General features: G+C 44.1%; 1 protein-coding gene across 1 annotated transcript in view; it reads left to right on the top strand.

Moving 5' to 3' along the window:
• Positions 1 to 9,038, top strand: part of LOC114049526 (protein stum homolog) — a 99,984-nt gene extending 90,946 nt beyond the window's left edge. The window contains exon 3 of the mRNA XM_027870764.1: positions 8,783 to 9,038. Within this exon, the coding sequence (XP_027726565.1) occupies positions 8,783 to 8,817 (35 nt within the window). The 3' untranslated portion in view covers positions 8,818 to 9,038. The remainder of the gene's footprint in view (positions 1 to 8,782) is intronic.
• The last annotated feature ends 3,438 nt before the right edge of the window (positions 9,039 to 12,476 follow it).

Genomic DNA, 12,476 nt, shown 5'->3' with positions numbered 1-12,476 from the left:
CCCCTACTTCTGTTGAGGGTACCACCAATAAAACAAAACTACATTTTTATAAAATGTAATAAAAATAGTATTTTGAACAGTCCTGTCACCAGAAATATAGTTATCAAAAAGTGACACAATTTACTGTACCTGGAGCACCTTCAGCTGTCTGTGCCTGGGCTGTTTTGGCATCTCCATTTTCTTCAGGGTTGTTCCTCTCCTTACCAGCATCAACCTTTCTCTTCTAGAAAGTTATCTAGATTCATGTTCTTAGAGACATCCTCTCTTCTACACTGTCCCTCACCCCATATAACCAATTCTATGTTCACATGTCTCATAACCATCTCCTCCTCTCTACTCATATGGTCACTACCCCCGTTGCCTCTCTCCTGGACAATGGAAGTAGCCTCCTAATCGGTCTCCCTGCCCCCAGTCTCTTCCTCTTCCATATATCTGATATTCTTTTTTTTTTCTTTTTTTGCTTTTTTGGGGAGGCAATTGGGGTTAAGTGACTTGTCCAGGGTCACACAGCTAGTAAGTGTCAACTGTCTGAGGCTGGATTTGAACTCAGGTCCTCCTGACTCCAAGGCTGGATCTCTATTCACTGCGCCACCTAGCCATCCCCTGAGGTGATATTCTTGCAACAGAGGTCTTCACCATGTTACTTTCCTATTCAAGGTTTCAGTGGCTCCCTATTACCTCTAGAGTCCAAAACAAATTCTTATGTTTGGCATTTAAAGCCCATGGTATCTAACCCCAACCTGTCTTTCCAAACTCAATTCCCATTACTTCTTCTCATGTGCCCTACATTTCAGTCAAACTGGCTTATTTGCCCACAATACAGTTCATCTCCTATCTCTGTGTCTTTGAGTGTGCTGTAATCTCTGTCTTGAATACTCATCCCTAACTCTTAGAACCCCTACCTTCCTTCAAAGAAGCTCAAGAATCCCTCCCCTCATATACACAAGGCCTTTCCTGATCTCCCCAGTTATTATTGGCCTCACCTAAAAATTACTTTGTATTTACTTTAGATTTTGTAGCGACATCTGTTGACATGTTGTTTTCTGCCCTCCCTCTCCCAGTCACCTACTGTAACCTTATGAAGAGCAAGAATTGTTTTGTTTTTAGTCTTTGCATTCACAGTGTCTAGGTGCTTGTTGGCTGAATGAATGAATGAATGAATGAATGAAGAAACCAGGAAATCCCAAGGATTCAGAAGGCAGGGCAAGTTGAAGGTCAGGAACCCAGACAAGCAGGAAAAGCAGTAGGCAGTGCGCACCAATGGCAAGGAAAACCTTTTGCCATAGTCAAGGAGTTTCATGGGCTCTCTGTCCTGGAATAATGTACCATACTAATCACATAACTTGCTTGGGGGCTATACGTGGTATATTTACATGGATACTCATGGTGGGTGGGAGTGGGGACAGGCCGTGGGAATGGAGGTAGAGTTGCCTGTGAGGTTAATCTGGCAGGAGTAGAGAATTAGGTCCTGACCAGTGTTGACTGACTGGAAGCCCAGGGCCCTAATTAAACTCTCATACCTACAGGTCTCCTGGCATTTATAGTAACCACTAAAATTGGGGATGGAAAGGGAAGGCAGAGATCCAGAGGGAAGAAAAATGTTCAGCTTTCTTGGACTTCAGCAGCCTTTTCAACTCCAGAATTGGATTCCCTAGGGCATGGCTTCTTGAGTTCCTCTGCACCCACTCACCCATCCCAAAGTGTCCTTGGATAAATTTTGAGGGGCCTGTGAACTTGGAGAAAATGCATTTTTACTTTTACTAACCAATGACCAAAATCCAGCATTTCCTTCAATGATGAGCATAGGCAACAATATATTCTAAGAACAGGTACACCAGGTTGCCAGAGTGGTCTTTGACGAAAAAGGTTAAAAACTCCTGCCCTGGGGAAGGCTGGGCATTTGATCAATGACTTGAGGGTAGCCTAAACTTTTCACTAGGAGATGGAGCAGGAAGAGGGATGAGCCTCTACTGAGCTTCTAATCCTGCTGTCCAGGACAGGAGCAGAAGAAGCATCACCCCCACATTCTTCTGTGATCTGAAACCATGAAGATTTGCCTGGTCAGCCAATGAGCATTTACTAAGAGCCTGTTACATGCCAGGCACTGTTGTTGGCTGAATGAATGAATGAATGAATGAAGAAACCAGGAAATCCCAAAGATTCAGAAGGCAGGGCAAGTTGAAGGTCAGGAACCCAGACAAGTAGGAAAGGCAGTAGGCAGTGCGCACCAATGGCAAGGAAAACCTTTTGCCATAGTCAAGGAGTTTCATGGGCTCATGCTAAGCACTGGGATTACAAAGGAAGGCAAAAGACAGTCTCTGCTCTCAAGCTCATAGTCTAATGGGTGAGAAAACATGGAAACAACTACCTGCAAACAAGATATATAAGCAGGATAGATTGGAATTAATCAACAGAGAGAAGGCACGAAGCATTAGGGATCAGGAAAGGCCTCTTGTAGAAGCCAGGAGGAGGTGGAGAGAAGGAGAGAGACAATTCCAGGTATGAAGGACAATCAGCGGAAATGCCCAGAGTTGGGAGATGAGGGATCTTGTGAATCGTTTGCAGTTGACAGATTATCTTTGTTAAGCACTTCCTTTCTTGGTCTCTTTCCCTCCCTCTATTCTGTTCCTTCATTTCCTGGTCAAACAGTTTTTGGTTGGGAGCTCTTATGCTGGAATTGAGTAAGGAACCCGTCATGGTTCCTAGAGCTCACCCTTTCCAGGAAGCTCTCTAAAATAAGGCATCTGGCATAGTGCCTCTCAAAACTCCAGCAGAATCACAGAACATTGGAGAAATGTGCTTGGGGAGCATGTAGAGCAGCTCCCTTATTTAACAGATGAGTAAACTGAGGCCTAGAGAGATGAAAGGCTCACCCAATGTAAAGGAGAGGAAAATCCAACCTCTTTTCTCTCCACCCTTCTAGATCTGACTGTGTTCACTTTAGGGGGAAGGGGAAGAAAGCTCTACTTTCTGCTATCATATAATACAACTTATATCCCTTCAACATCAACTCTTCCTAGTCAGAAAGTGTTTTAAACCTAGGATCTCATTTAATACTCCCTACCTCGAGCAGGGGTGTGCAGGAGTCAGCTCTAAGAGGAGCGTGAATCAACAAATGCTACATAGGAGGGAGGGCTTGATTCAATGTTTTGTTGGTTGCCTAGCTTTAAGAAAGTAATGGAAAAAATGTTAATAATGCAAATTAAATCTTAAAATGTGTCCTGGTCTTCAGAGAGACAGTTGTTAAACATTCACCAGCCTATCCCTGCCAGTGAGGCAGGTAGCCAAATATGAAAATTCCCAAATACAAATCTTACTTTTCCAGATCAGAATAGAATGTTAGAGCCGAAAAGAACCTTAATAGCATTTAGTCCAATCCTGCTCATTATACAGATAGGGAAACTGAGTCTTGGGTCTGGGGAATGACTTGTTCATAGTCATATGGCCAGTAAGTGGCAGGGCCAGGATTAGGAGCCTGTCCTACAGCTCTACCTAGCTCAAGGTACCCTTGTCACATTGCTTTCAAACTCCTCCATAGAAAGGGAGCAGGCTCGTGTCCATGTGATATGAATGGAGTAAGAATGGTTGTAAAACGTTTTCCATCCTGGGGTTCCTATTCAGCTACCCTCCTCAGGTAAGGCATCTCCCATCTACTTCTACTGTGTCCCTTCTTTGTCTAAAAAATTGGAAGTAAAGCAAGGGTGATGAACAGTAATGAAGGGAGAGAAATAGATAGAATTACATCTGGCTTTGAACTAGGTGGGGGTATATAATCAGGAAGAAAAATCATATAAGATACGTGCTCTTCGATCCAGTGACACTGGCTTCCTGGCTATTCCACCTCTCTCGGCATTTTCTCTGGCTGTTCCCCATGCATGGAATAATCTCCCTCCTCTGCTCTGACTACTGACCTCCCTGGCTTCTTTTAAGTCCCAACTAAAATCTGACCTTTTACAGAAAGCCTTCCCCAACCCCTCTTAATTCGGTCTTTCGATGATTTCCTGTTTATCCTGCATACAGCGTGCTTTGTATATATTTGTTTTGTATATATTTGTTGTTGTCCCTCCCGTTGGATTGTAAACTCCTTGAAGGCAGGGGCTGTCTTTTGTCTCTTTTTTAATCGCCAGAGCTTAGTATAGTGCCTGACACATAGTTGGTGCTTAATAAATATTTATTGATTGTTTGAGTCCTGCCATTTTGTACATATCTTATTAGGAACTTCATGTCTCATTGTTAGATAAAGGCCAAGAGCTCCCATCTTGGTGGCTGTATGGGAGACTCTGTGTTTATTCCAATAATGCCATTCTTATGAGAAACCTGGTTGGAATGCTTCTTTGGGAATTTGCTTCCAGATCCGGTTTATCAATTGTGCACAAAAAATCAGACTCAGTACTTTACGGTCATTCCCCACATTTAGCCAAAAAATGTTATTACTCAGGGTGATCATCTACTTCCTACACCAGTCGTGGGCTACAAATGGCTTTTAGTCATTTCTAAAAATTAAATCTGCTTTCCAAGGAAGATTTGCCACCACTGAACAGAGTCAAAAGAAACACTTGCAACAGAGTCTGAAAGCAATTTTTTAGAAAGCACTCCCAAAATATTTTGAGAATGGCAGGCTCAGTCATAATACTCTTGGGATTTGTAAGTTCTGGTGTTTTTGCACAAAAGATCAGGTTTGTTAGTTTGGGGTCACACTTCAGGCATCAAGGGCTTTCCTGCTCATCTCCTGGGAGTTTCAGAAGAGGATTAGGAATTCAGTGATTTTTCTCATTAATTTTGGGGGAGAAGAAGGTTGAGATGTGTGTATTCATCATGGAAGAGATGATACCAAACCTGGGAGCAGGTTTGAAAACTCAGTCCACCAATTCAGCTCAACAGCTCATCTGTACTTATTGTCTTAGATCCCTGAGACCCTGAGAAAATAGATTCCTTGCCCTAGGTCACCCAGCTAGGAAGAGTGAAAAGCAGGACTCAAAATCAAATCTTTTCACCTTTAAGACCAGCCCTTGAGTCTCTCTCATTAACAAGACAGATTTATGTTCATTAAAGCATTGGAGATTGGGGGGCAGCAGGGTAGTTACTAATAATTTACCAAGAACAATTCCCAGGAAATGGAAAATTAGAGAAAATGTGACATGAAAAGCATTAAAATTGTGAACTTAAGAGCATTGCTCTGTATATTTATTAAATAATTAATACATAATACTAACTTTTTGAACCCCAGGATGCTGGGGATCATACATTTAGAGCTGGAAGGGACCTCCAAAGTCATGTAGTTCTCTCTCATTTTACCCAGAAGGAAACTGATTCCTAACTAATTAAGTAGACAAAGGTGGAATTTAAACTTGTCTTCCGATTCCAAAGTCAGTGTTCTTTTTACTGCAGCACTTTCCACAGAATGCCAGGTGTTGGATATGTCCCCTGCCCAGTGAATGATAGCACGCCCTGAGCCATGTGTATATATACTCCCCAGACAGGAGATTGCCTCTACTGATTATTTCCACCTCTTCAAAATCGTTACAGACAGGTCACTTTTGGCACACAGACCCAACCTGAATCCATCGAGATGTCGTCATAGGAAAGGATGATAGTAATGGAAAGAATGAGGGAAAAGACAGAGAGGATGGCAAGGAGGTCAACCCCAGCTAAGTGTCTTACAGTCAGTCAGTCAATAATCATTTATTAGGAGCTGACTATGTCTGTGCCAACTTCTGCCTGAGACCTATGGCTATTCCTTACAGGTTTGCTGAGGAATTAGAAATGACTTCCTTGTAGTTCTAGCCTTTTATACATGACCTCTATCAGTCAGAGGAAATGGAGAGACCATCTTTCAGTAGCTTTCAGTTTTAAAAAAAATTTTTTTTAAAGCACAGTACTTTGTGTTTTCAGCAAATATCCTTTAACTGGGGGGCCAATCCGTGGTGGTTGATTACTTAAAATGAACGCGTGACTAGAGCTCCTGCCTGTGCCTGGGAATTTGGCTTTTATGAAATTGGCAGCCTCATCCTATGCTCAGTTCCCCAGGCCCCCGTGTGCCTATCCCTCCTCCCTTTGGATATTTCAAATGTTCCTGTGATCATCCTTTTCAGACAGTGTTTTTCTTTCTCTCTTTTTTTCCTCTCTCTCTCACGCCTGCTTCACATCTTCGTACTTCCTATCCAGTTTCTCAAGGTGAGTCTAGGGTGGCCTGGCTTCACCCATCGTCTTATTGGGTCACACAGGAAAATCGATCTTCCAGCCCTCCCCCCCCAATTAATTATCAAAGGGATTTTCCCAGACCCAGACCACAGGCATCCAGTTCCAAGAGTCTATGCTTCAGGGTCATAGCCACAGAGGGGAGTCTTATAGACCTTGTCCAGTATAGGGATACCAGGCTCCCAGCTGGTTCCATTCCCCTCTCCTCCTGCCCTCAGTTACTTGGAATATTCAGGAATATCCACTGTTACTTTGGCCTATGTCTGAAATTCTACCATTATAGCCTTTGCCCCCTGTTAAAATGCAAGCATTCCCGGAGAGAGGAAGTAGGTTAAACTATGCTAGTCACTGACACCACAGTGTTTATGAATTTATCAGACTTGTTCCAGAGAGCAGATTTTGATAAGAGAGAATTGGTGGAGAGAATTGGACACTAGCTGCCTGAGGAATGAGGGAACCAGGGGGTATAAGGGGAAAGCCCCAGAAAGAGGAGGCCGGAGACAAAGAAAAATTAATTTCACCAGCTTCACGATTTCTCCAGGACAACCTTGGAGGGAGGGGAAGCTTTATGGTAGCTCTATTGCCAATGGGACACAAAGCACTTGACTCAAAATTCTTGGGGGACCATCAGTTCATTAGTGAGCATCCTTCCTCCCACAGCTTTTCATGGGGCTTTGAAGGCCCTACATTTTTGTTCCTCCTTTTAATACCTGTAGCCCTTAACTCAGAGCTGTTGTGAGGCTAAAATGAGTTTAGTACATGTCTAGCCTTTTGTAAACTTAAAAGTGCCATACAAATGTCTGCTATTGTTGTTGTAACGTGGAGGCAGCGAGGTGGCTCAGTGGATGGAGCTCTGGGTCTGGTATCAGGAAGACCGAGTTCAAATGTGCCCTCAGATACTTAGTAGCTGTGTGACCCTGGGCAAGTCGTTTAGCCCCGTTTGTCTCAGTTTCCTCATCTGTAAAATGAGCTGGGGAAGGAAATGGTAAACCACTCCAGTATCTTTGCCAAGAAAACCCCATGCATGGTATTAGGGTGCTATGGTCCATGGGGTCATGAAGAGTTGGACTGAACAACAACATGGTTTACAATGGCCCCTTTGTCCAGGATCAGGCCTGCTACATTTTCCTCCCTTAGTGTTATTTGATACCTTGATGTGACTGGGGAGTCTTTTTCCTCTGCTGCTGACTCAATACCCCATTGACCGTGTTCCTCCTTTTTTTTTCCTGGGGCCCCAGCTCTTCCCTAACACCAGATAAATTTTTACAGAGGGATATTTACTTCAAAGACACAGCAAGAACAAATATTTCCCCTAATATCTTAGGAGCATAATCTCACCTCTACGACCTCAGTCTCTGGGGAGGGAAGGGAGATTAAACTCGAAGTTTAGTTTTGTTCTTATCTAACATTAGTCTTACCGAGTTCATGTCTAAAACCCAGCTGAGCAGGCGTCTCCAAATCCTTATTCTTTAGGACTTTGCTGCTGAGCTGACTGTAATACCCAGCCTAGATTCCTTCACTTCCAGATCCCTGGGGCCATATGAGCTAATGGGGCTTGGGGCCCTCCCATGTGGGAGTGAAGAAATTCTTCACTCTCAGACAGAAGTATAGTAAAAAAAGTTCCCCTCACTCATCTCCCACCTCACCCTGTCAAATTTAAAGACTTAGTCAGTTCTGGATACGCAACCAATGGAAAAAGAATGCTCCCAACCACCCGGTAGGCCAATGTAGACTGTCTACACATAAGCCAGTTCTCCAGGCTTGCAGAAACATCTTCCGTGTGGATGACATCATCTTAAGTGGTCAAGGCATTCACCACACCCACATTACACTAATTTTTAAAACTAGGTAAGAGGTAATATTTGCATAATATTTCACATTTACAAAATGTTTTATGTCTATTTACTCATTTGATCCTCAGTAGCTCTTTGAGATATGTAAGGAGGGCAAATGTTCTGGGTTCCTATTTTATTAGAAACCTAATAACTAATAATAACAGCTGACCTTTATATTGTACTTTTTAAGGTCTGTAAAGCCTTTTACATATATTACTTTATTTGATCCTCACAACAACTCTGGAAGGCAGGGATAGGTGCTGCTATTATTCCCATTTTACAGATGAGGAAGTGAGAAGCTGAGAAAAAAAACCTGCCCAGAGTCACAAAATTAAGTGTCCAAGACAGGGTCTTCCTTTTTCCAAGTCCAGAGCTCTACAGATGAAGAAACTAAAGCTCAGAGAGGGCAGGGGGATTGTAGATTTTGTGATGGAAGGGGCCTTAGAGCTCATCTAAGCCCATCCCCCTCATTTTACAGCTTAAGGTATTTTTGTCCAAGGTCACATCAATTTATAAGCCAAAGGGCAGGGACTCAAAATCAGATCAGTTGATTCCAAATCCAGCCCACCTCTTTCTACTGAACCAGGCTGCCTAGGTCAGGGTTGGGACCATAAGGATTATTTTGTAAAACACAAAGCAGTGGCCTCATTCTGCCACAGGGGTGAGGACAGGACCCCACACTCCACGTCAGTATGAACTAAACAGGGAACAGTAATTCTAACCACATTTTCTCTTCTTCTTCCACACAGGCTACAAGGAACAGGGCATCCCACAGCAGCTGTGAGCCTCAGAGCCACCAGCAGGGAGTCCAGAAGAGACTGTGTTAAGCATCTTTGGGCCAAAGACCTTGGTGTTTTCTCTTCTGGCTTTTCATGGGTTTGGTGTGGGGTTTATTTTTTTCTTTTGGTGAGGGTTTGGGGAGGGATTTTTTTAAAAAAAAATTTATTTATTTTGAAAAACACTATGTTTTTCTCAGCAGGCACTGGGGGGCAGCCTCTCTTGCTGACTCTTGAGAGAGCTGAAGATAAAAGGCATTGTAGGAAAGGGTGAGGGACTCTGAAAGGTGAAGAAGGGGGCTCTGAAAGAATGCCCCAGGAGGTGCCCTGGGCTTTGGTAAAAGACCTAGGCTCTGTGGAATTTTTGGGCCAGTAACTAACATCGGGGCTGGGGGGAAAGGGTGTTTCCCTTCCCTGTTGATGGCAATGGGGCACCAGAGCTGCAGGGACAGGTCAAGAAATAGACACATACATTGTAAGCCTGAGTTAAGCAGACTAGGGAATCTTTATCCTGGCCTCCCAAAGAACCTCAACGTGTACATAGACTCAAAGTCCTTTGATGGTGGGCCTTGGGCTTTTATTCACTGGGAGCACTAGAGCTGGGAAAGGTCTGTCTCTTACTCCAAAGTCCCATTAGTAGGGCCACCCTCACCTTTGTCAACAGCCAGCCGAAGGTGAGCCTCAGAACACAGTTTAATGTTGAAGAATAGCCAGCTAGGTATTGTTTTTGGAGTTTTGACTCTTCTCACAGTCAGACACGACTGAAAAACAACTGAACAGTTCACAGTTCCCTCTGCCCTTCATCGTACTCTCAGGCCTCCCAGCTGCACTGCATAAGTAATATTGGCATAAGAAGCATACAGGATTGTGATTTCAGCTTTCCCAGGAAGAATACAGTACCTACCTTCCCTTTCCATGGCAGTGAGTTTTAGGCTCCCTCTAGTGTTATCACTGGCACAATCCTAATCCAATTAGGCCAGGAGCCCATGACCCATTCCCGATGGCCCTTTCTACCCTGTACTTCACACAGAGGCTCACTCACCTTGCAGGAGAGAATGATTGGAGAACCAAGAGTTGCTTCCTCAGAACTTTAGGTTTAAAAAGCTCTACACCTTCAGCCTTAATGGCAGTAAGTGAGAAATTAAGGATACCAGTGTTGAATATCATTCCATTTGGCCTTTAACCAAAACTCAGACCTTGGGGTAGTATGAAGGGAGAAGGGCACACTGAAGCGGGGGCATTCCAGTCCATCTACCCTGTCCACTAGGCCAATTTCATTCTCACTATGGAAGGTAGAATTTGGCCTTTGCCAGGCCAGGTGTTTCCTTGGCCCCTTTAGATAGAACAATGCAGTGCCACCATCACTACCACTTGGGCCTTCATGCTTTGACTTGTCACTGCATTTAAATTTTTTTTCATTTTTCATTTTCAAAGACAGACCCCGAGGTCTCTCTTTTTGTCTACTGGCTGCTTCCCTCACTTTCTGTTCCCTTACTTTGCTGAAGGCCCCTTTCCTCTTTCATTCCAGCAGGGAGTTGGCCTGGTGTTGGTTGATTGGTTGGGCTGGGTTGAGCTGAGCTGGAGTGTGGCTTTTGGTAATCCCTGGTGGCTTCCTTCTCACCAAGTCAATCTCTCTAACCTCCTGACTCCAATCTTCAGTCTTGTTTGGATTCAACCACTTCCCTGAATTTCTTTGTGCCAAAAAATTCGGCTTCATCCAAGAGGTCGGTCAACAGCCATTAATTCTATGAAGAGGATTCTCCACGCTGAAGCTTAGAGTGGGCTGGCTGCTCTCTAGGAAGCTGAATCAAAGAGAAAGGCCTCCCCCGTAAGAAGATAAAACAGCTTCAGCCGAGGAAAATAATGGGTTGGTGCCACCCACGCCCACCTTCCAGCCCACTCCCCTTCCACCTCAGACTGCATTCAAGGAGGCTGACTGACAGTCCGGGTGGAGAGAGCGACCTCAGATGGGGGCTGGCTGCCCCCACAAGCAAGAGAGGAGGCTGGGAAAACTCTGCTTTCTTGGCCTTGGACTGGGGTAAGGGCTGAGGGGGTGGAGAGGAGATAGCAAATCTTGCAGCCTATTTGGGAAAACTGAGAGCCTAAGCAATCCTGCAAACAAATAAGGTTTCCTTGAGTGACAGGTATCATCAGGAGCCTGAGTGGGATGGATTAGCACAGGCACTCAGTGAGCCTTAGTGCAATTACCCATTTGGCAGCTCTTGAAGACAGGTCTCTTTTCCCCAGAAGGGCTGCTTTTTGAGGCCGGAGGAGTTAACCCTGGAACAGAAAAATTTCCATGTAATTGATGAACAAGGTAGCCCAGCGCTGATGCAGATACTATGAGAATGGCCACTACTTAAATCTGCCAGTATAGCATTATTAGGGGGATGGTACCAAGAGTTATTCACTACAGCCAGGCCATCATCCCAAGTCATGATCTCCACTAGACAAACAATTGCGGATATTTATGTCAAATGGAATCTGAGCCAGCCAGGCAGACTGCTAGCGGACCAGGCCGTTATCAGGTACATTTGCCTATTCAAAATCAGGCTACTTCTAAGAGAATGTACACCTGGTGAGTAACAGTACCCAGCTGTAATTGTGCCAGGTTCTGATTGGTGGCCACAGCAAAGAACATTCAGTTGTCTGGGAATCTGAACAGACATTTTCGATTGGTCCCATCATCAAGTCAGAACTGAGTAGACTATGAGACATGTCTGATGGGGCATCTCCAAGGCTTGGAGAACTTTGCATATGAGATATCACATAAGTAAATATCACGCTCAGCAAGGTAGGCTTTGAGAGCAAGATACAATAATTTTTCAGGTCTTAAGGGTGCCCTACAGTACATTGGAAAAAGAATATATCAGGGAATAGAGTCCTGGTCTGCGCAATTCCTTATGTTCTGTTTGGTGTAGAATCTTTATCTTGTGTTATGAGACAGCATGAGGCTGGCATGTTCGTTTTATGGACGGAGAATGAACTCACTTAGGGTCACATATGGAACTAGCAGCAGCATGGAACAGACAGCCTGACTTTCTTCTATGTCATCACGACTGTCTTTGGAATGCTTTTATTAAATACCCATATGTGAGTGACACAGTGCTAAATGCTGAATAGGTAAGTTACACAGGTTTGGTCTTGGATTTCGAAGAATTTGCCAACACAAAGCAAATGACTCCCTCGCCAGACTAATACCTCAGGGTCGTTAGTGTTACGACTCTAGGTCTATGAACCTATAAGGAAGCTTCTCTCACTTCTCGGGAAGGTTGTCCCTCCACATGATGATTCGTGATTTTTCAGTCTAACTCAACAGTGAGTGATAATTGTGACTGTTTCTGTATTTCATGTAGACAATGTAGGCAAATACCGAATCCCACACCCAAGTCCTAGCTAGGCTGCCAGAGGCAGCCCACGTCTTCAGAAAGCTAAATGTCAGCCACATCTAAAGGGGTCAAGAAAGATATAGTTAAAATAGCTCCTTTCCTGCTGATGCCCCTAACCAACACACACAGCAGAAGTGCAGAGAAGAAATGGGAGGAGAGAGGATAAGAGAGAAGAAAATAATGAGAGCTCAGATTTCTGCAGGACTTCAAAGATGAAGAGTGGGAGAAGATGTTGTGGAGTGATTCTTATGCAATCATAAGGAGGAATAATGGAATGA

Source organism: Vombatus ursinus, unplaced genomic scaffold, assembly GCF_900497805.2.
Source record: "Vombatus ursinus unplaced genomic scaffold, bare-nosed wombat genome assembly UNPS02014798.1, whole genome shotgun sequence".
Lineage (NCBI taxonomy): Eukaryota > Metazoa > Chordata > Mammalia > Diprotodontia > Vombatidae > Vombatus > Vombatus ursinus.
This window is presented reverse-complemented; position numbering and strand designations above follow the sequence as displayed.